Consider the following 23,815-nt stretch of genomic DNA (forward strand, 5'->3'; position numbering starts at 1 on the left):
TAGCCTAAAACAGGAATTGCTAAACATTTTCTATATAGGGCCAAAGAGTTCTGTTGTAGTGGAAAGCAGCCATAGATGATACCTAAATGAGTGGATGTTGCTATATTCCAACAAAACTTTTTATTTAAAAAAAACAGACACTGACTAGATTTGGTCCTTTGGCTGTAATTTGTCAACCCCTAGCCTAAAAGACCTGTGTAGGCCAATGATGGGAATCTTAGGCAGATATGCACAGAAGCAACCAGATACAGAAGGAGTGGTTGACCGGAGTCAAAATCCAAGCAGAGAATCTAAGCAACATATACAAGTAATCAGCAGCAATTTGACTACTATTGAGGCAACATCCACTTGAGTAGTGGCTCCATATATATTCTCTTTCTAAGGAAGGAGTTATGTTGGAACTACTAAAATGGGAGTGAATAGACTATCTGTCTTGAATAAAGACAATAAGGAAGGCTGGCAGTTCTTAATAGACTAACTTGTTGCTCAATAAAGAATGTAGAACATTGCAATGGGCTAATTACTTAACCTGTAAATTTTATTTTCTTTATAAAAATAATGATAGTCATGAGAAATGCTTTAATAGGCTAGCTAAAACCATTTTTGTTTTTGTTTATTTAGGTTTCCATTTAGGGATGTAGTGAGGAATTCTGCTAATTCATCTTGAGTCATGAGAACAAAGCCTTTGCATGAACTAACCTCTGGTTTCATGCTTCTCTGTTATCTTCTGGAATATTATAAAATATGCCACTATGTATTTGTCAGCAAATATCTATTGATTACTTACTTAACATATGCCTTGCACTGTGTAGAGCCTTAGTATACTTTGGGTGAGCAATCTATGAATATAGACATATATTTTGTATAACTGGATATATTCATAAAATTTTTGGTAAACCGTGATTGTTAAGAGGCTTTAAAAATTTATAACATACGTTTTCATTTTTCCTCGCTTAAGGAAAAAAGGTTTAAAACTTATTTTAACCAAATTCTTCTTCACTACATTTTACTGTGCTTGTTTTGCTTTCAAATTTCACAAACTTAACTCTGGGGAAGTAGAGCTGTGACTAGTGGTTTTTGAACTTGCTCTGTGGAAGCACTATATCTGATCCTGTGGAAGATCCAAGAAAGCCTAAACAAGATCTATTCTAAATATTATTCATAATCATAATGGAGATAAGCTATGTATAAGGTATCGATTGTCACCCCTTGATTGATTAAGCCACTTCAGAGTATAGTATTTGAAAACCCTGTTCTCAAGTTAAGTATCTTGTTTATATAATATGCTTTCCAACAATTATGCACAAAATATTTTTAAGTAAAAGTACTTAAGTCCAGGTTCTCTTTAATAATTAGCATATGAATCAAAATAATTTTACTGTGTTCGTAAGGTCTTTTGAATATTAGTCAAGAAAAGAGCAATAAAGTTACATAGATTATATTTAGTGTATTTTGTTTAACTTTTTGGCATCGAAGTTCAGTCATTTGGGCAACTAATAATTTTTTTAGTAAAACATATCTTTAAAAATGACAGATTGCAATTAAGTAAATTCCCAATTCCTTCAAACTAAGATGAAAGTTGAGCAAGGAGATTTGTAACTTGAGCTTTTGTCAAATTGATTATATCTTACTTGATGGCTTAGAAATTATACTTATGCCGTACAAATCATTTTATAATTTATAAGCTCAAATACAAATTTGTTTAACAAAAGGAGTTGTAAATAGCTATGCTTCTACACAAAGAAATCTTTTCTACTTTTCTTTCCTCCAATGTAGAATGACCAAACTAATGGAACTAGCAAATCTTCAGCCCAAAAGACCAAAAACAATAAAGCAGCGCCATGTGAGAAAAAAGAGAAAAATAAAGGATATGTTGAATATACCATCATCTGCTTCACACAGGTAATTTTGTTTTGGATTATAAGATAAGGGTTCTGTATGTACTTTGTCTGATTCCTTAACTCAAATCATTCCTCACTCTGACTTTTATTTCATCAGTCCACCGGATTACCAGTGACTGCTTATTTGCCAAATTCACAAGTATCCTTAATTCTCAAAGTTGACCAGCATTTGATACTATTGACTACCCCAGGTTTCAAAATTGTCCACCCTTAATTTTACATTCTCTTTTTTTATTTCTCATCTTACTTCCTCTCTTCCTCTTTTCCTTCCTACTTTTTTCTTTTGTGACTTTCTCTTACTCACTCGCTTTTTTTTTTTAAAATACTGGATTCCATATACTCCTGTCCATTGTCATTTTCTGTTCATATATTTATACTCCTTGTTAATATCATTAATTTTTTTATAGTTCACCTGTTGCAGCTAATAGATTCCAAATCTCCATCTCTAGAATTAACCTCCTGAGATCTAAAGTCTTCATTTCCAGCTTCCTATTTGCATACTCAGTGTCTTGTAGGCACTTAAGATATTATCCAAAACAAAATTCATTTACTTTCCTTTCATTATCTCTTTCTCCTCCTGCATTCACAGTTTTGATAATGGCATCCATCACCAGTGTGTTTATATGAAATTTTGTTAATTTCTCCTAACTCCACTACCTGATATCAAACATTATTTTACTTCAAAGTACCCTACCTGGTAAAAGTTCACATGGCTTAGCACACAGGACCCACCTTTAAATATTTATCAAATATGTGATAAGTTCTCTGCTAAATATTATGTGGTTTGGAACATTCTTCCAAAGCTCAGTGGTATCTTTTCAAACAGTGAGGTAATAGTCTTATGGGTAAGTAAGTCATATGCGCAGATGACTGTTGCATTAGCAATTATAATAAATGACATAAGAAGAAGATGTAACTATGAAGGGTTGTGAGGAAGGAGAGGTCACAGCCAGTCAAGAAATCTGGAAAGACTTTAAGAGGGAGGAGACATTTGAGCTGGGCTTGAAGGATGAGAGGCAAAACTTAGGCAGGGAAGAGATATCCAGTGTGAATGAAAAAGTGAGTTTCCAGAGGTAGGAAAATTTGGTGCATAGGAATAAAAATGATGAAGGGGAAAGCTAGAAGGATGTGGAGATATCTGCCTTAAATGTTAAGTTATGGTGTTTGAATACATTGAGGGAGCCATTGTAATGCCATTGATATTAAAAACAGTTAAGAATTTCTTTCAGACTTTGTCACCTTGTAATAAACTTTCCAGGAAAATTATGTAGATGTTGGGTGATGGCCTGGGCTATGGGTACGAAAGAATTTTATTAGGTATAAATTAACTTCTGACTATGTCTTAAACTTTCTGTTAGAGTAGAGAAATTGCCAATGAAATAGTACTTATTACTGTGTATTTCGTTTGAAATATATTGTCCCTTTTTTCCTTTTTCACTGATTATCTGACACTTTGCTTAACAAATTTTCTTTGAAATTATGGCAGAAATTTTACTTGCCTTTTTGCCATGGAATTCTATGTATTTTAATATCTTAATCAGATGAAAATTGCCGTTAATTGCAATTTTAATTTTATTCAGCTTTTCTACAAGGTAAATTTCCCTTGAACTTGTAAGTAACTTTATAAATTGAGGAAGAAGTTTGTTAAAATGATCTTTTTACATTTTTAAAGGAATGGGTCTTTGGGTTTTTTTTAATTACTCTTTCATGTTAAGTATACATAATATGATGCATATTTCCCACCTATGTATGTTTTGACACCACAGTCCCATGCTTTTGATCTGTAGCAGCACCAAACAATTAAAAATTAATACAGTTGACCCTTCAACAGCACGGGTTTGAACTGTGTGGGTCCACTTATATGCAGACTTTTTCTCAATAAATACTACAGTACTACATGACTTGAGGTTGGTTGAATCCCTAGATATGGATCCATAGATAATCTAGAGGAACCATGGATATGAAGGGCTGATGAAGTTATATACAGCTTTTCAACCGCTGCAGGGTTGGGGCCCTTAACCCCTAAGTTGTTCAAGGGTCAGCTGTAATGTGAACCAATTAAATTTTCCAATAACCACATTAAAAGATAAAATTAATTTTAATAATATATTTTATTCAACTGATTATATCTGAAATGTTATTTTAACATATAATTAATATAAAATGTTATTAAAACGTTTTATATTTCTTTTTTCACACCAAGTTGTTAAACTCTGGTGTATATTTTGTACTTAGAGCATAAGTACAGCAACATTTCAAATTCTTATTAGCCACATGTGGCTTGTGGCTACTGCATTGACCTGCATAGGTTTATTATATATAGTATATAGAATACAGTGCATAAAATGCTTACATTAAACATAGAATGAACTTGTTTGCTTATTGGTAAATATCCTGAAGTTTAGAATCAATAGTCCTAAAGTCCTGTCTCTGTCATTTACTGAGTGACTTTATGCAATTTCTTAACATCCTTTAGCCTCAAACTCCTTATCTGTCTAAACTAGGAATTTAATAATACCTATATGAGAATATTTGTTAGGATTTATTGAAGTTAAATGTAAGTTACTTTGTTCAATGCCTATAGTGTGTTTTATCAGTGTTAGCTTTTTAAATTTAAAGTAAATATGAAATAATGTTTTACTCAAAATTTTATTTGCAATTACAAAGTAATGCTGTGATTGTTTGTAAACAGCAGTTTACATCCAGTGTTGTTACCTTCGGATGTATTTGACCAACCACAACCTGTAGGTAATAAAAAAATTGAATTCCATATATCTACCGACATGTCAGCTGCATTTAAGAAAGATTTAGAAAAAGAACAAAATTGTGAAGAACAAAGTTGTGGTAAGCATATTCCAGTTCTTTAACATGCTATGTAAAAATTCTTCTCAGTTTTTTTTGTATTAGAATTAAATTTTATATGTTTTTGTTTTTTAGTATTTGTGAATATATTTGAAATATGAAATTAGGTCTTTGTTAGTGTCTTAGAATACTATCCATTTTAAACTTTTTTATATAACTAAAATTGGAGCTTAGTGGTAAGATTGTCACAGTTACCTTTTGCTAGTAATGAACTCTAGGGTGAGGTTTAGTCTCGTTTTTGCTGATGTTTACACTAAAAATATGATAAAAGTTTCTTGTATTGATCTGTTTTTTCATTGCTTGTTATATGTGATGCTCTGGTTTTATTAGTACAGTTGTATTTTTGGTTAGGGAAACAAACTGTGATTATTTTTTGAGTTGTAGATTTCATGTAAAATTTTTTTTTTTTTTAATCCAAAAGACATGGAAGATTGTTTACAAGATACTGTTTGTAAGTTTGAAGATAATGTATTGAAATTACAGATTTTTTTCTGCTTATTTTAAACAATTTGATATTATACTACAGTGGCATTTCTTTGTTCTTTAATTTTTAAATTTGAGAAATAATACCAGCTTATAGAAAAAATATAATCAAAACAGGAGCATATAAAGTTTTAAAAAGTTAACACCTCAAACCCCACTGTTCCCTATCCCAATACTTAGAGATAACCATTGTTAATAATTTGGTATGAAAATAGTCCTTCCAGATCTTATCCTATACTTGTTTATAAACATTTTATTTTCCCTTACTTCTTTTTTTAAATAGCCATCATGGGTTACTTTTTTATGGCTGCATAGCACTCCATAGTATAGTTATAACAATCTTTATTTAATTATACTCTATTGATAGAAGTTGAGGTTGTTTCCATTTTTTTTATTATTACAGAAAATTCTGGAATATACATTTTTGTACATATATCTTTGAGCACTTGTGTGAATATAGGATAGAGTTCTAGTAAGTATTGCAAATGTACTGAGTGATAAACTGTAACTGGTTTTAATTCCTGTCTCTCTGATGGTTACTGAGAATGCATTGCCTTTTCAGATAGCTCCTTTTTTGTTTGTTTCAGTATTTATATTTGTATTTTTGTATGGTTTTCTTTCTTATCTCATGGCTAGTCACCCCTTGACACAGATTTTTATTTTTTTAAGTTTAATTTGCTCAAGGACTTAGACCTTTGTGAGAGGGGGACAATCGTCCCATTCTGCATCAACGTAGAGTAATGCTGAATTAACAGTAAAAACAGTTTTAAAAGTTTTTTTCTTACTGTTGCCTTCAGGCCACAGGAGGTCTGTTGGTACGACGGCTTTTCTATGTTATAAGGAGACTTTTATAATCCTAAATATGGCATGTTATTTGCATCATTTTCACAGCTTTTTTAGGGTTTTGTTTGTTTTTTTAGGTAGTATAACTAGAATTTTTCTACTGAATGTTTAATCCTGTCCTTCCCAACCCTCTCCCCCAAGTCAGTTTAATTTTTGCTGAAGCTAAAATTCATGTTTTCTGAATGTAATCCATTATGTTGCTATGTTGTAAATTTAAAATTTATAATGGTTTTTAATTTTCCTAATTGAATAAGTAATTAAGTGTGCAAATACTTCTTTTTCCTGACTTTGATTAGGATTGGCTCTTTTTTTTTTTTGGTGAGAAGTATAATGGATATTTTTTTAGTACCCTCAAATGGAAGTGTCTTATTTTATGATTTTCATGTTCTAGTGGCAGAGTTGAGTAGTCATGATAGAAACCATATGGCCTGCAAAGCCTAAAGTATTTACTGTTTGAACCTTTATAGAAAAAGTTTGCTTATCCCTGTTTCAGAGTATTGAGAAAAACACCAAAGAGTTTTAGTGCTAGAATATATCTTAAAAATTAAAAATGGAAAAGAAAAACTGTTTTGAAGGGAGGGATTTTTAATGGCTGATGTCACTGTTAACTCTTAGACTTACCTGCTTCTGAAGTTGATGCATCCAATATAGGATTTGGAAAAATCTTCCCAAAACCAAATTTGAGCATCGCAGAGGAGATTAAAGAAGACTCTGATGAAATGCCATCAGAATGTATTTCTAGAAGGGAGTTGGAAAAGGGCAGAATTTCTAGAGAAGGTAATTTTCATGAAGTAAACCAGCATTTATTCCATTTTACATTTCTTTGCCCCTTCAGAAGCAAAACAAATCTCTTCATGTTGTTTACTTTATTCAAAGCACATGCTTCAAAATCTCTCTCCAGTTAATGTTTTTAATCACCACTTTTGGTTTTTAGTACTCATACTTTATAGGGAGGAAAGTATCTCTCAGTATAATGTTTCCAGTCTATATGTATTTGGAAGAATGTTTTCATTCCTGAAACTTATATGACGTGTTAAATCGGTGTGGCCCACAGTCTGGAATTCTGTATTCTGTATACAGTTGATAGACCATCACAGTACTATATCTGAGATGTATGCAGAGCAATTATTTGTCTAAAAAAAAATAGTTTTAACTATTTGGTGATTAAAAGCCTGTGTTTATGAATTTTATATCCTAATGTGATAGTTTTTTACTTCTTAACGGATTTTTCTTGTTTTAGTGTATTTTAGGAAAATATTTAGGGGTTTTAGATTGACATGTAACACATTATAATTTTTCCCATAATAATGGGAAACAGACTTCCAACTGACATATTTTTGCCTAGAACATCTAGTTGTCAGGAAAGATGGTAATTGTCACTAAATAGGAGTAGCCGTATATTCAGAAGCCACAGTTTGCCTGAAATACTTGATTATTACATTTGAGTACTTTATTTTTACATTTGAATATATTGGTGCTGGTAGTTTGGGAGATTGACTTTAAGCAAAATAATTACACAAATATTTGGTAGCATCTTTATTTGCTTTAGTTTTTTTAATAAAGTAACTCATCTTAAAGTTAAGCTTTACAGAATTTTAACAGAAATAGTTTATTTGATAAATTTTAGTTATTCTTGATGCCTGAAATTTATAAACTTATTTTCATATCACCACTTTAGATTTTTAATGGGTATTTTTATCCCATTAGTAACATTGCCATTAATTTGTATGGTTTTAACATTTTCTTAATGCTTATTTTGTCTATTTAACAGATATATTTCAATGCCATTATAGTTTTTCTTTGAAAAATTGATGAAACTGTCTTAATTTTATATCCTTGTTTTGTTTTTATATAAGAAATGGAAACACTTTCAGTTTTTAGAAGTTATGAACCTGGTGAACCAAACTGTAGAATTTATGTAAAGAATTTAGCTAAACAAGTTCAAGAAAAGGTAAGTTGAAATTTATAAATTGGTTTTATTATTTTACATGTTTTTCCCCTGGCTTTCCTTATTAGTCTTTTCCTTGTTGAAATTCTAGGACCTTAAATTTATTTTTGGAAGATACGTTGACTTTTCGTCGGAAACACAACGCATAATGTAAGTGGCATGTATGTTCTCAAATTGTGTTTTGTTTTTAATCTGTTAGGAATTAGCCCTTTTTTAAACATCAGTTCCCCTTTAGAGATTAAAATTATATGAAGAAGTTTATCTTTTAGACATCTAGAGCAAGAGTCAGCAAACTTCTTTTTAAATTGACAGATAGTAAAAATTTAATATTTTTATACTAAAATACTATGGTGTCTGTTGCAACTACTCAGTTTTGTCTTTGTGGCATTAAAGCAGCTGTAAACAATACATAAATGAATATTAATGGCTGAGTTCCAATAAAGCATTATTTATAGAAACAGGCCTCAATCCCTAGCTCTAAAGCAGTGGTTCTCAAACTTTAACCTGTGTAAGAGCTTATTAAAACCATTTCCTTGGTCTATCTCTAGACAGTCTGATATTCTAGGTTGAGATAGGGCCCATGAATTTGTGTTTCTAAAATCTGTATGGATGATGACTAAGCTGCTGGTCCAAAGATTACATTTTGAAAACTAGCATTTTAATGACTCATCCAGGAATATGTAACAGTCAGGCAGAGTTTTTTAGATTCTTACCATGGCAGTAACTTCTCTTCGTTCAGTTGGGAAGGCTTCCAATTTTATGAGTGCAAAAGAGAAGGATATGATTTGTAAATGATATAAAAGCTAACGTTTGGAGTTAGAATTTCATTCTTTAAAATTTTATAATTGGTTAACTCTAAAGTATGTAAGACCTTGGCCATATAAATTAGAAGTAAAGAAAATTAGAAAAGGTAAGGAGAGAGACTTTTGAATGGAGGTAAATTAGAGAAATGACTCTAGTTAATTTTGCTTAAATCTTCATGTGAAACTAATATTTTTAAAGTCTTATCTGGGCTGTGTACCTTTTTATATAGGCATGCACAGTGAGCACCATGTCTTAAAAACCATGTCCACTTTATATTCATTAGTGACAGATATGTCTTACCAGGATACCAAAAGTTTATGTTGCTGGCCATGCAAAATACTGGCCCTTTTTCTTGTTGCCGCCTTTGAATCATGATTATAAGGGGAAAAAATTTAAAAATAGATAATATGTGTGTGTGTGTATATATAAATATATGTATGTGTCACATAGATATATATAAATATATGTATTGTGTGTCTGTGTATATATATATATGCACACACATATATATATATCATGTATATACATTCTATTTCCAGTATTGCCTGCCATTAAAATTTGAAGGGAAAAGAAAATTCTATATTGAGAAAGCTGTACACATCAAAATGATGAATTAGTAATTGTCTCCTGTGGGACTAGTCATGTGTATTTGTTAGAAAAGGATTTAGCTGCATTTTTGGATACTTTAAGCATTCTTTATATGCTTTTGCTAGTCAAATAGACTAAATGCTAGGAGGTACTTTAGTTATAAATTAGTCTGTTTTTTTAAGAGTTTTGAGTATAGTTTCCTCCCCCAAAATGTTGAAAAATGAATACACTAGGGAATAATAGAAGACTACACTTGGAATACAAATTCTGGTTTGTGTTTTTTGGCTTTAATTTTAGTGATCGGTGTGACCTTGAAGAAGTCACTCCGTCTCTACACACCATCTGTAAAATGGTGGTTTTTGACTAGATGATCAGTAAAGTCCCTTCCTACTCTGAAATTCCATGTTACTTTTCTGTAGTTCCTGTCAACCCTTTTATTCTTGGTCATATAGTTGTTTTTTTTACTTGAGTAAATATCAGTAGTGTTAAATTGGCTGAATAAAACTGTTTAAAAATAGAGATATGAAAGAAAAACTTATGAAGTTTGCTTTTATAGTTGCTAGTAATATGATTTTTAAATCACATATATTTATAACAGCTAAAAAAAGATAAGCATATCATCAAAATAATTCTATAAGTATTACCTACTTACAGAATCAATTTTAGAACAGAATATAAAATATAATTTTAGCAAGCCTGAGTAATGTGCTAATCAGATAGTATAGTCATTTTTATTCTGAAATAGCAAATTTTTAAATTGTTGAATACATTCCCATTGACTTCATCAGAATTCTTTGACAATTCTTTGAGTCAAAACCATTCTTTCTTCCATGACTTCTAGGTTTGATATACGCTTGATGAAAGAAGGTCGCATGAAAGGACAAGCTTTCATTGGACTTCCAAATGAAAAAGCAGCAGCAAAAGCATTAAAGGAAGCTAATGGATACATTCTTTTTGGAAAACCTATGGTGGTTGTATCCTTCAAATCTGTCTGTTCCAAGACTTATGGATCAATAGTTTTTAGGAGTAAGGGTATAATTGAAACCAATTTTTATATTATCCTTCATCTCAACAGCTGGCATTCTAGCTTGAGAATACTCAGTTATAAATATATTTAGTTGAGTCAAATGGTAATGTTATTTAAATTTTTATTGGAAAATAAGCATCATGAGGTTATTAAAATCCAGCCAAGTCTAAACATTTTACTTAATACAGCTTAAAATATACATACTCATGCTAAGCCTAAGATACTTCAGTATCCAGAAGTACATTTGGAATCGTTAAAGAAAGATATGATTCGTTGTAGTTTTATTATCGTATATTTTATTGTATTATAATCCATATTTATGTTTGAGAATTTTAATAACAAAATATATCATTGATTTACCATCCTGCTTTCAGTAGTTAATGCAGTTTCAAACTAGAAATCAGTGGGATAAATGAAGGAGCGAGCAAAGGTCTAGGTGTAAAAAATGACTAAAAGAAAAGGTGAATTTTTTACTTCTTCCCCAGATCATGGACAGCTAGGAGGCAGTCAACAAATATTTGATGAATGACTGAGTAGGAAGACAAATATAGAGATAAATTAAAAACTACTCCTACCCTACATTAGGAAGTTCTTGACAATTCTTTAGAAAAGATTACTTTCATGTTTGTGAAGAAAACCTTAATGTTTAAATATTAGCAGTTTGCTCGATCTGCTAGACCAAAACAAGACTCTAAAGAAGGAAAAAGAAAGTGTTAAAAATTAGTAAAGGTAAGTGTGGAGATAACATAATAAAAGGACAAGACTTTCTTGAGATAAAATTAAGGATAAAAGCCTGAGAGAATAGTAATTCGTGTACCTTCTAACGTTTTTAAAGGATCCTCCCTCTGACTCTTTCTGTCTGTGCAGTTAATTTCCATTAAACTTCACGATTAAAACTATGGAATAAAACCTGTTTGTATGTAAAAATTAAATTTGGGGAATGAATTTTATAAGGGCAGTGTATCTTTATTAGTCTTTATTTACTTTTTCTTCATAGAGTAAAGCAGTAGTTCTTAAATTTTAATATGTATTATAATCACCTAGAGGGCCTGATAAAACAGAGATTACTGGGTTTCCCCTTACCCCCACCCAGAGTTTCTGATTCAGTCGGTCTGCAAGGGGGTTGGGCCTTGGGTAGTCAATCATCCCTAGTTTTCCTGTGATTAAGGGGTTTTCCAGGATACTGGACTTTTTAATGCTAACACTGGGAAAGTGTCTGCCACGCCAGGACAAGTTGGTTACCCTTGGTGGGACCTGAGAATTTGCATTGCTAATTACTAATTGTACACCTCACAGAAATAGGTACATATTTTTTTGGAATCAAGTATTTCATCTTTCAAATGTGCAATTTTAATTCATACTTAAGTAATTTAATGATTAAAAATGGTAGAATTAAGCATTTTATGTCACATTGATTTAAGAAAGATGAGTAGAAATATATTTCTTTTGTTTTTTATTATTTTAAATCTTTCTGCCTTAGTATATTGGAAGAACATGAAGTAAGTGAGCCCGAATTACTGATGGTTAAGCTGAAAAAATGATATAAAGAAAATTTTGCCTAATGTTTATGCCTTTTGGGAGGCACCTTGAATATTTGAATTTTGTTGTGAAGTGTCTACATTGGTATAGTCAGAAGTCTTACAAATAGCTTAGAAGAAAAGATAAAAATAAACCATTTTCAGTGTATGTTTAAAAAAAATCATTTTATTTGTAAATCTAACATGAAAAATCAGAAAAAAATTAAATTGCATTCTGCTGTTCTTCTTTAGAAGCATTCCTGCGTAAATACTGCTGTAATACTGTCATACAAAGTGTATCCTTTCTTGTCGTATCCTTTTTGGGGCAGTGCTTTTTGGATTTTCCTGCAAGTGTTTTGTCTCTCCCCAACCCATTGATCCAGTTTAAGCAATAATTTTTTTACAATGTATTGAAATGAAGTATTTTTAAAATTATCTGTGTTGATTGAACAAATCTTTTATATGGTTTTTAGATTTGTTGCTGAATTTTCTGTGCTGTCCTTTAGGTTATGTAGTTTTGCCAGGGAAAGTTAGTGAATCAGGTCAGCTTTTTACTTGGACAAGGTATACATTTGCTTTAACACAAATTTTATTCTTGTTTCTTCTATTTATGTATTTTCTAAACCTAATTCAGTAACATATATGTTTTCTTTTTCATGATGTATCTAGTTTAGGTGTTCTGTATATATAATGTGTTGTAAAATTTGATTGGGTTTTTTTTTTCCTATTAAAAAGTACATTTGTTGAAAATTTAAATAACTGGATTTCAATGTAAATTCCAAATAAGAGTAGCAGACCTTACATCTGAGGTTTTATTATTGAGATAGCAAGTAGAAGTATCTTTTTTCCTCTTTCTTTTTCTAAGCAAAGTAAAACAAAAGGAATAAGAAAAGAGTAACAGAGAAGAGAAGACATAATGTTGACTCAGGGTAGCTCAATAAGTGGAAAGAAAAATTCTGGTAGGTATGTAAGAGCAGTGGTTTCCAGACTAGTTGATAACCAGAACCACCTGAACAGTGGTTCTCAGTTTTGGCTGCATATTGGAATGACTTGTGGAACTTTTAAAAAAAATACTGACTAAAGAAAACAATAATAATAAACTAAAAAATATACTGATGCCTGGGTTTCTCCCCCAGAGTTTTGATTCAATGGTCTGGATTGCAGCATACATATTAGGATTTTCAGATCTCCCAAAGTATTGGTTCTAATGTGCAACCAAGGTTGAGAACCACTGAGGAAGAATTTTTACACGTAAAGATTCCTGCACTCTGCCCTAGAGCTAATAAATCAGAATCTCTGGAATCGGGACCAAGAATCTAATTTAAAAAGGTCCCTCAGTAGTTCTAAGGACTGACCAGTTTAGATTCTACTTGTTAGATTAAAATGGTAAGGTGGATCCGAGACACCAACCTAACCATCTAAACTTTTATAAGTAGGAAAATAAAGCATTGGAGCCCTTTACATTTCTTTCTTGCAAATCCTGCTATAAATAGTACGATGAAACCAATGAAAAATTCTGTTAATCATTGTCACTGAGTACAAAAAGTTAGAGATACTGAAATTGCTGTTACTTTTTTCTATTGGCACAGTTAAAATGTTTTATTTTTTAATGTTATAAATCAGTTTCTGTGTAAGCTGTTTATTTAGACAATTAAAATTTTGTTGTACTGACATGATTCACTAATTTTCTAAATATAAATGTTTTAGCTTTTAGTTATTTTAAAACTAGTGAACTGTTTTATAATCATGATTACTTTTAATGAATTTTTATGGTATTTTAGGTTCCATTTGAATTTTTCATATCTCTCAAGTGCTTTCCAACTTTGTGGAGACGAAATTGACCACCTGGACTATGGAACTGTGCGTAACAGCTTTTAAAGTGTATTTAAAAATTAAAACTATATGCATTTAAATCAGTTTATTAGAGATATATCACATGTATTTTAATCATCTTCCTCATATATAATAAATTATTTTCTTTCCAATAAAATAATGATCTTAATTTTTCTTTGTTTTATATATCAAGGAAAGTGTAATTTGATAACTACATAAATTTTTTATTATGTAGTTTTATATTAAATGTAAATTTTCTTTTATGATTACAAATATTGCCCTTTTTTCATTCTTACCTGGATACTAATGCACTTAACATTTTTTTTTATAGTAATCTTATTTCTTGTAATTATTCTAGGAGTGGTTTTGATTGGCTATGAGTTTTGATGATTTTTTTTGTTGTCGATTTTGTTTTTGTTTTTGTTTTTGTTTTTTTAGTAGTGGGGGATTTTTCACAGTTTAGGGAATTTGTATCCTTCCCCTTAGTCTTCCAGTTTTGTGTCCCCCAGTCTATCAGAATGTCAGTCAGTGGTGTAAATGTTTCTCATATAAAATTATTCTGTTCCCTTAGTGAAATTAATTTCAGCTCTATGTTAAGTATGAAACTTTGATATGTTTTATTTAATTTGCTCTGATTGATGCTCTCCTGTGAGTATGTAATAACAGTTTTATCTTAGAGTCACATCTTTGTTGGAATGATGTTGTGAATCACAGCTTCTTCCCTTTTACTCATAGCTTTGTGAAATAAGGTAAATGAGAAGCTTAAAGATAGGAATTAGAAGAATGAGAATGTGAACCCTGGAACATGTTAACTTTTAGATGTCAAGTGGTAAGAAAACATCAAAGAAGAATGACTAGGAATAGGTAGAGCCAAATGAAGAAAAAATCTCAACTAGGAAGGAGTGATTAAATATGTCAGGTCTGTTAATGATGCAAGAAAGATGAGTTCTGAAGACAACTCTGTTAAGTCTTGCTCTCTAGGGAAGTAGAGAAATGGACTGTTAATATAGGGGGGTATGGTATCAAAAAGGTTTTTGTTTTTATTTTATAAAGATTGAAGATATAGCAGATTTATGTGTTAATAGGACTACGCTAGTAGAGAACATGATGGAGGAAGGAGAGGAGTATTGCTGGAGCCATAGATATGGTGTACAAATAGAAGGGTTAGTTTTAAAGATGAGTGTGTAAACAGCTCATTAATAGTGGTGGAAAGAAGGACAGATTATATAGGTTTAGGTATTTGCAGTTTAGTACATATAGTGGGAGCATATAAAAGTTTTGTCACATTTTGTCAGTGAAATAGGAAGCAAGGTCATGAAGTAGAGGGAAGAAGTGTTGGGGAAAAACGTGTTGGATTGAGGAAAGAAAAGAAGATGTAAAATAGATGTTTAGGAAAGTGAGAGAATGAATAGACTCTTAGAAGAATTGCTAGACATTGCTTAAAATGCATAATTGAAGTCCATGGTTATTAATTTAAGTGAGATCAGTCAACATGGTTTTGTGTTTTTCTCCAGTTAAGTTTAGCCTTGGTCCTATCATTGAGTAGACACAGAGTCAAATGATTAAAGTTGGAATTTTCCCAGGTGAATACAACAAAAAGGGAGAAAGGGAGAGGTGTTGATATAATCAAGAGAATGATGATAAAGGAGGGACATGGAAAGTAATCTGGTAACAAGCAAGTTAATAAAATGAAGGAGTTTGAGGCACAGTGGAGAAATGGTATGATCCATTGAGATTGCAGTGTGGTTGAAGATGTGTTGTAGTTAATTTCTAGAGATAGGAAATTTGGGAGGTTGAAATAAGAAAGGGACTGAAATTGACAGTATTAGAGTACAGTAATTAGTGACTAAGTTCACATTCTAGAACGTGAACATGGTAGTTGAATGAAAGCAGAGTCATGGAAAGAGATGAAGAAATTGAGAAACTCAGGTATTGAAAGGATCATCTAAGTGGATTTTGAAATTATCAAAAATTACGACAGGAGTAGTGAATCAAAAGCTAAAAAAATTATTCCTTAGAACATTTAGATCTGTCAGGTATGCCAAAAAAAATATTTTTTTAAATCAACCTAAATAAAACTCTGGAGTCCCTATCCTTCCACAGTGACAGGAATTTTAGCCTAACTAGTTTTCTGAGAAATAGTGTATTAAAGTGGTTTTACAGGTATAGGTTCTAAATTCAAATCTTGTGTGTATAGCTTAATTGCTTTACAGCCTTGGGCAAGTTCTGTACCTTTTTTTCAGTTTCCATGGGGTTAGTAAAAATACCTACCTCAGGGTTGTTGTAAAGATGATAAGATGAATATAAAATACTTAAAACAAACCTGGTATATATATATATTTTATATATATAATATATATATAAAATCTGGCATTTATATTTCATATAATAATATATATATAAAATCTGGTATTTATATTTTATATATATAATCAAGTTTTCAATAAACATTAGCTGTCATGGTGGTGGTTGTGGTGGTTCTCAACTCACCTGGTCCTGAAGGTGATGTAAAAATTCCGAGGTCTTAGATAAAACTTCAGTCATCTTTCCACCATGATTATCACTGAGGTGCCCAGATTCTTCCTTGCCACACTTAGGGAGCATGAGACTATTTTGATAAGTTTAGGATCTTTGGTGTCTAGGAATTAACCTTTTTATGGATAACGTATATTCCAACCCCATGACTACTTCATAAACTGAGCATGTGCCTCAAGTAAGTAAAATGAGAAAGATTTCTAGGACTTGTACAGAAACTGCCCCCAACCCATGAGTTTTTTAAAAACTCGTCATGGAAATGGAGAACTACTTATAATTTGATCCCACAGCAAAAGCCCTAATAGCTAGTCTGTCATTGAATTTTTCAGTTACTTTAAACAGTAAGTACCTTTTTCTTTTTGCTGGAGGGATTTGGCACACTGACCAAGTGTGGGTCAAATGTGTCACCTCTGAGGTGAGAAGTGAAGTTTCATATAAACCACATGAAAGGAGAGTTGGGAATGGACTTGTTCTCTAAAGGAAAAGCATAGCACTATGAAATCAAAAGAGAAACTTAGATATTAGGCAGGCAAAAGCAAATGTTTTACTACAATATACAGTATATAAAACTCTTATTGCCATGTGGTTGTTTTCCATTTATGCCTTTTATAAGGGCAGGGACTAGTGTATAGGGAGGGAGGCTCCTAGGGTGTAAAATTTAAGGAGGCATATGCTCTCAGAGTAACTTCACCCTAGTCATGAACAGAATCAGCATAATTCTGATTAGGTAAATCACCAAATAAAAAGTAGTAGCATACAAGTTGCTGTTTTAGATGATTTGGAAGGTATTTGCTGTGCAAATGAGACTCCTTCAAAAATCAACGTCAAGAGAGATTAGGTCTTTGAAAGGAAGTAAGGGGAAGGAATCAATACCTATTAAGTACCTAAAATTCAAAAAGCATAGTACTGAGTGCTTAGGTATAATAATTTGATCTTTACCACCCTATAAAAAGAGAACACTTGCCTTTGTGAGTAATGGAGAAGTTTAATAAAATTAGTAAGATACTTTGTTACATTTAATTTCCTTTACTAATGCATGAAAACGAAAAATAGAGACTTCAGTAGGACTGTTCAGTAGAGATGAGAGCTAACTACATGTGTTAGGCACATAAAAGATAGAACTGATGATTCTCAGAAATAGAAATAGAATTCCCACCCCAAGAACTTAAACTACTATATATTCTACTCTGACATTTCCTGAAAGCAAACTGTAGTAGAGATACAGCAGTCACACAAAGGCCAGTATAGGGAATCTAAAATAAACAACAAAGACTCACCGAATACGGGAAAAGTACCAGGAAAGAGAGATCCTTTACATACTAAGCATAAGCTTTAATGCCATGGGGAAAAACTGGGAGATCAAACGAGGTATCTATGATTTAATATACAAAGATTTAAAGGGATTATATTCTTTTAAAAATATATGTGTATATTTATAAATATCAGAAATGAGTAAAAGGTATTTGACTACGCAGGAAATTTTATTTTTTTTAATTATGGTGTAGCATCAATATACCACTTCTATTGTACTTATATACCAGGATCTTTGAAAAATCTAAGAATTCCAGAAGAAAATCTGAGCAACTGATTAATTACTTTATTGTATAAACCTTTTCAGAGCTTAATAAGATACACAAAATATTATATATTATTTATGAAGACATTGACTATCTTGCTATGGAAGAAAAAGGTGGAAGGGAAAGAGATTGAACTTTGGGTAGTTCTGTATATATTGGATTTTTCTTTAAAAAAGATATCTGAAGACTATTTTGTCTAAATGTTAACATCTGTTAAATCTGGGGCTTGGGATATGGGGTCTGTTATATTTTTTTACACTTTTCTGTATGACAAATATATTACATCTTAAATGAAAAATAAAACAAAATAGTCAAACACCTCTAATCTAGTGTTTCTTAGCCATTTTTTGCCCTCCTCCCGTCCAGGAGGATTTTAGACTTTTTTTTTTTTTCCTAATCATCCTTTATGAAATTTTAATACCACAATATGATGGTATGTCTCTTTTTGAACTGTGTGTATCCATCCTTTTGTTTAAAAAGAGTAAGATTTTTCTTCCTACCCAACCCCAAGAACTAAACAACAGTGAATCATTTAGAAGACAAATGATTCAGTATCACAAAACATTAAACATTAATAAGTTCAGAACTTTAAATCATACAATGTACATTCTCTGATTTTAGCTGATTAAAACCAGATATTGGTAAAAGAAATATCTGAAAAAAATGTTCAAGTTCCTAGATATTAAATAACATTTTCTAAATAATATATGGATCAAAGCAGACTTTTTTATAAGAGAAATTAGGAAATATTTGAATGAAAATGAAAATACAACATCAGAATTTGGGGGATACAGCTAAGAGGAGGGTTTAAAGAGAATTTGGCTATATTAGCTATATTAGAAAAGAAGAAAAATAATAGGTTTAACCTACCTTAAGGAACTAGAAAAAGAAGAGTAAATTAAGCACATAGCATGCAGAACAAGGAAATAATAAAAATAATCATAAATCAATGAACTTATAGACAGAAAACAGTTGAAAATATCATTGGAAACAGAACTAGTTCCTGAGAAGATTAATAAAGTGGAAAAAGTTCTAGCCTTACTGCCAAAGAAAACAACCCCTCCTCCCCCTCAAATTGTAAGAAGATGATATTGGAATATTTTTAGCAAATTTATTTCCATAAATTTGACAACTTTGATGAAATGGGCCAACTTCCTGAAAGTGTTAAACTACCAAAGCTTTTTTAAGTAGGTAACCTGAACAATTCTACATCTAATAAATTTACTTTGTAGCTAAAAATCTCCCTGGAGGGCTGAATAGCTTCACTGGTGAATTCTGCCAAACATTAAATGAAAAAACCAACAATACTATACAACAGAACACTTCCAAATTCATATTAAGAGGCCTGCATTACCCTGGTGGTAAAAAAAAGTTACAAGAAAACCACATATTCCTATTTCTCATATGGATGTACAAGTCCTCAACAAAATATGAGCAAGTTGAATCAAGAAATACATAAAAAGGATTTAAATCATGACCAAAAGAAGTTTATCTTCAAAAATGCAGGCTATTGAACCTTTGGAAATCAGTAAATGTAATTTATCCTATCAATAGACTAAAGAAGAAAAAGCATATGATCATCTTAATAAGTGAAAGAAAAGCATTTGACAAAATTAAATATCCATTCTTAATAAAAACTCAGTAAACTAGGAAAAGAGCTTCCTTAAGCTGAAAAGTGTCTGCACAGCCTCCAGCTATCCTGATACTCCATGGTTAAAGGCTAAATGTTTTTTCCCTAAGGAAAGGGGAAACAAGGCAAGGAAGGGCACCCTCACTACTCCTATTCAAAATCTCACTGACAGCCAGTGCTTAAAATGAGAAAGAGAAGAGCTATGCAGATTGGAAATTAAACTATTCCTATACAGAGATGATATGATTGTTTATGTAGAAAATCCCAAAGAATTAAAAAGCTCCTACAATCGAGTTAAACAAGATTGTAAGATTAAAAGTAAATATGTAGAAATCAATTATACTTTTGTACACTAGCAATGAGCAGTTAGACATTGAAATTTTTTTCTACAATTACCATTTGCAATAGTTCCAGAATGAAATAGTTAGGTATAAATCTACCAAAATGTGTACTAGACCTGTATGCTGAAGACTCCACCTTTATTCTTTATTTGTTAAAAAAATAAGACCTAAATAAATGGAGAGATACACTGTGTACATGTTTTGTAAGACTCACGATTATTTTGTCACCTCAGATATATAGATTCATTTCAGATTGAAAATTCTAGCAGGATATTTGTGTTGATATTGCTAAGCTGACTTTCAAATTTCTTTGGAAAAGCAACAACTAGAATAGCCAGCACAATTTTGAAAAACAGTTGTATGACTTAGATTACATACTTTTAAGACTTATTATAAAGCTAGAATAAGTAACAGTATTTGGCAGAAGGATAGATACATAGATCACTGGAACAGAAAAGTCCAGAAATAGACCCACATGTATAGTAAATTAATTGTAGACAAAAATGAGAAGACAATTCAGTGGAGAAAGGTAGTCATTTAAATATAAGATGCTAGAATAATTGGACACCTGTATCTGCCCCCCCACCCTGAAAAAGAGTGAACCTTAATACATTTCTTTCACACAAATTTATTCAAAATAAATCAGAGACCAAAATGTAAAATGTAAAACTATAAAACTTCTAGCAAAATCATCTGTATGACTTTGCTTACATAAGGAGTTCTTATATACAACACCAAAAGTTTGATCCATTAAAAAACTAAATAGGACTTTGTCCAATAAAAATCTTATTTGTTTAGAAGACACTATGAAGAATGAAAAGGCAGCCACAGACTAGGAAAAGTCTTTGGGAAACATATATTTGACAAAGGAGTGTATCCAGAATATATAAAGAACTTGAAAAGCTCAATAAGAACAAAACAAAAAAATGAACAATAAATTTGAAGACACTTCACCAAAGATTTGCAGATGGCAAGCACATGAAATGATGCTAAACATTATTAGCCATTAGACAAATGCAAAATACAACCATAATAAGATGGGACCACACACCTATTAGAAAGGCTTAAGATAAATTCTGATAGTACTAAGAGCAGTCAAGAATGTGGAGCAACTACAGCTCTCATACATTGCTGGTGGAAGTACAAAATGGTACACCTGCTTTGCAAAACAGTTTGGGGAAGTTTGTAATAAAGTTAACAAACACTTACATGTGACCTATCCACCACACTTCTAAGTATTTATCTAAGAAGAACAAAAAAAAAAAAACTGTTCACATGAAAATCTATACCTAAGAGGTTTCTGGGAAGATGGTGGAGTAGGAAGTACCAGGATTCCATCTCCCCACCTAGACAGCTGCACCAGCAGAATCTGCCTGATGTCACTATTTTGGAACTCTGGAGTCTATTAAAAGCTTGCAACTTCCAGGGGAAGCCTTGGACAATAAATTATAGTTAATTCAGGTTAATTTCAGCTCATAGTAGCAGCTACCAATTCCCCATCCCCAACCATGTGGCAGGCAGCCATGTATGTATCCTGGAACACCTTGCATGCAGCTTGTAGGAGTCAGGGTGGGCAAAAGGGCCCTGAACTCTAAATATTGGGGAATCTATGCTCTAATTGTTAATTGCTGCTTTTGATCACAGAGGTACAAAGAGGTTGGCAGCCAAGGTGGTTGTACCTCCTCCCATTTTTGTAAGTTATCCCTTCTATCCGCTGCCCCAGTGAAGTGACTTACAGGGGAATAATAAGGCAGGCACCCCCTTTTCCCCTCCCTCTTTATTTTTCCTTTCCCCCTTTGGGGAGCCAGACATGCTTAAAGACTAGGATATTCAAAAACAACTGCACATGTGGGGAAAATTAGAAATTGCCCACTAATCCCAGGGAAAGGCTCAAAAGTCTGAGAAGACCTTGGGTTTTACACCTCAGGCTGGTCCTTAGCACAGATACAGCATACAATAATCAAAAAACCAAAAACAATAAAAAAAGAGCAAACCATGTGGAAGGGGGAGAATATGGATTTCAGTTACCATAATGTTAAATTCAAATGTCTAGTTTTCAATGAAAAAATTTACAAGACATACAGAGGAACAGGAAAATATGGGTGATTCAAAGAGAAATAACTAAATGGACAGAAACTATCCCTGAAGAAGATCTGATGGCAGCTATACTAGACAAAGACTAAAATAACTATTCTAAAGATGCTCGAGGGACTAACAGAAGATGTGGAGGAAGTAAAAGCAAAACAACTTACGAATGAAATGGAAATATCAATTGATAGGAAATCTAAAATTAAACCAAAAATTTCTGGAGCTGGGAAAGTACAATAACTGAAATGAGAAATACACTAGAATTCCAAGGAAGATTTGAGTATGCAGAAGAAGGAATCAGTGAACATAGGACAATGAAAATAGGACAATGGAAATTATCAAGTTTGAGAAACAGACAAAAGATTGAACAAAAATGAACATATCATAAGAGTCCTATGGGAAACCATCAAGCAGACCAACATGCACACTGTGGGAGTACCAGAAGAGAGGAGGAAAGAGACAGAGAATATTTGAAGAAATAATAGCTGACAACTTCCCATGTCTGATGAAAGTCGTGAATATAAATATCCAAGAAGTTCAACGAATTCCAAGTAAGATTGACTCAAAGATCCACATCAAGACATAATAAAACTTATTACAAAAACAAAGACAGAGAAGTGAGTTTTCACATACAAGGGATTCTCAATAAGATTACCAGCAGATTTTTCATTAGAATCTTTGGAGGCCAGAAGGAGTGGACTGACATATACAAAGTGCTAAAGGAAGAAAAATTCAACCAGGAATCCTATATCTGGCAAAACCATTTTTCAACAGTGAGGGAGAAATTGACATTCCTAAATAAACAAAGCAGTAGAGTTTGTTACCACTAGACCTGCCTGTGAGAAATGCTCAAGGGACTCTTGCAAGAGTCAAATGAATGGACAGTAGACCATAACTCAAAACCATATGGAGAAATACAGATCTTAACAAAGGGAAATACATGAACAATTATAAAAGCTAGTATTATTGTAACAGTGGTTTGTTACTACACTTGTTATCTACATGATTTAACAGACTAATACATTGAATAGACAATTGTTAGTCTATAAGCTGGTATTGATATTATTGTAACTGTGGTCTAATTCTACATGTGTTTTCAACATAATTTAAGGGGCTAATGCATTTAAAAATAGTTATCTATGTTTAGGGGCACACAATTTATAAAGATGTAATTTGGGGGAGAAAGGACTGGAGACAGAACTGTAAAGGCACTTCTTGTATGTTACTGAAGTTAAGCTAGTATGAATTCAAATTAGAATGTTATAACTTTAGGATGTTAAATGTAAACCCCATGGCAACCACAAGGAAAAGAGCTACAGAATAAACACAAAAGGAAGTGAGAAAGTATTTTAAACATTTTACTACCAAAAAAATCAACTAAACATAAAAGACAGTTAAGGTGGAAATGAGGGACCAAAAAAAACCCCCAAAAACCTATAAGGCATATAAAAAACAAGCAAAATGACAGAAGTAAGTCCCTCCTTTTCAGTAATTACTTTAAGTATAACTGAATTAAACTCTCCAGGCAAAACACCAAGATTGAGAAAATGGATTAAAACACTTGATCCAACTGTATGCTATCTGCAAGAGTCACTTTGGATCCAAAGACCAGACCAAATAGATTGAAAGTGAAAGTGTTGAAAAAGATATTCAGTGCAAATAATAACCAAAAGAGAGCAGGGGTGGCTATACTAATATCAGATAAAATAATAGACTAAATCAAAAAGAGGTTAAAAGAGGGCTTCCCTGGTGGCACAGTGGTTGAGAATCTGCCTGCCAATGCAGGGGACACGGGTTTGAGCCCTGGTCTGGGAAGATCCCACATGCTGCAGAGCAAC

General features: G+C 32.1%; 1 protein-coding gene across 10 annotated transcripts in view; it reads left to right on the forward strand.

Annotated features, from left to right (window-relative positions):
• RNPC3 (RNA binding region (RNP1, RRM) containing 3) overlaps positions 1-23,815 on the forward strand; it is a 70,893-nt gene that overhangs the window by 12,908 nt on the left and 34,170 nt on the right. For 4 of the 10 annotated variants that reach the window (XR_011073553.1, XR_011073551.1, XR_011073554.1 and 1 more), the window contains exons 8-16: positions 1,777-1,902; positions 4,594-4,745; positions 6,705-6,866; positions 7,946-8,040; positions 8,129-8,187; positions 10,271-10,403; positions 11,114-11,185; positions 12,226-12,932; positions 13,755-13,833. Coding sequence is in view for 1 of the 10 variants with exons in the window: in XM_068540415.1 (XP_068396516.1) it covers positions 1,777-1,902; positions 4,594-4,745; positions 6,705-6,866; positions 7,946-8,040; positions 8,129-8,187; positions 10,271-10,403; positions 11,114-11,173 (787 nt within the window). In the remaining 9 variants the exon portion in view is untranslated. Of the gene's footprint in view, positions 1-1,776; positions 1,903-4,593; positions 4,746-6,704; positions 6,867-7,945; positions 8,041-8,128; positions 8,188-10,270; positions 10,404-11,113; positions 11,186-12,225; positions 12,933-13,754; positions 13,890-23,815 lie in introns of those variants that run through there. The other 6 variants (XR_011073558.1, XR_011073550.1, XR_011073556.1 and 3 more) reach the window with 5 other exon arrangements.

The sequence above is a fragment of the Eschrichtius robustus genome, chromosome 3 (genome assembly GCF_028021215.1).
Source record: "Eschrichtius robustus isolate mEscRob2 chromosome 3, mEscRob2.pri, whole genome shotgun sequence".
Classification (NCBI taxonomy): Eukaryota; Metazoa; Chordata; class Mammalia; order Artiodactyla; family Eschrichtiidae; genus Eschrichtius; species Eschrichtius robustus.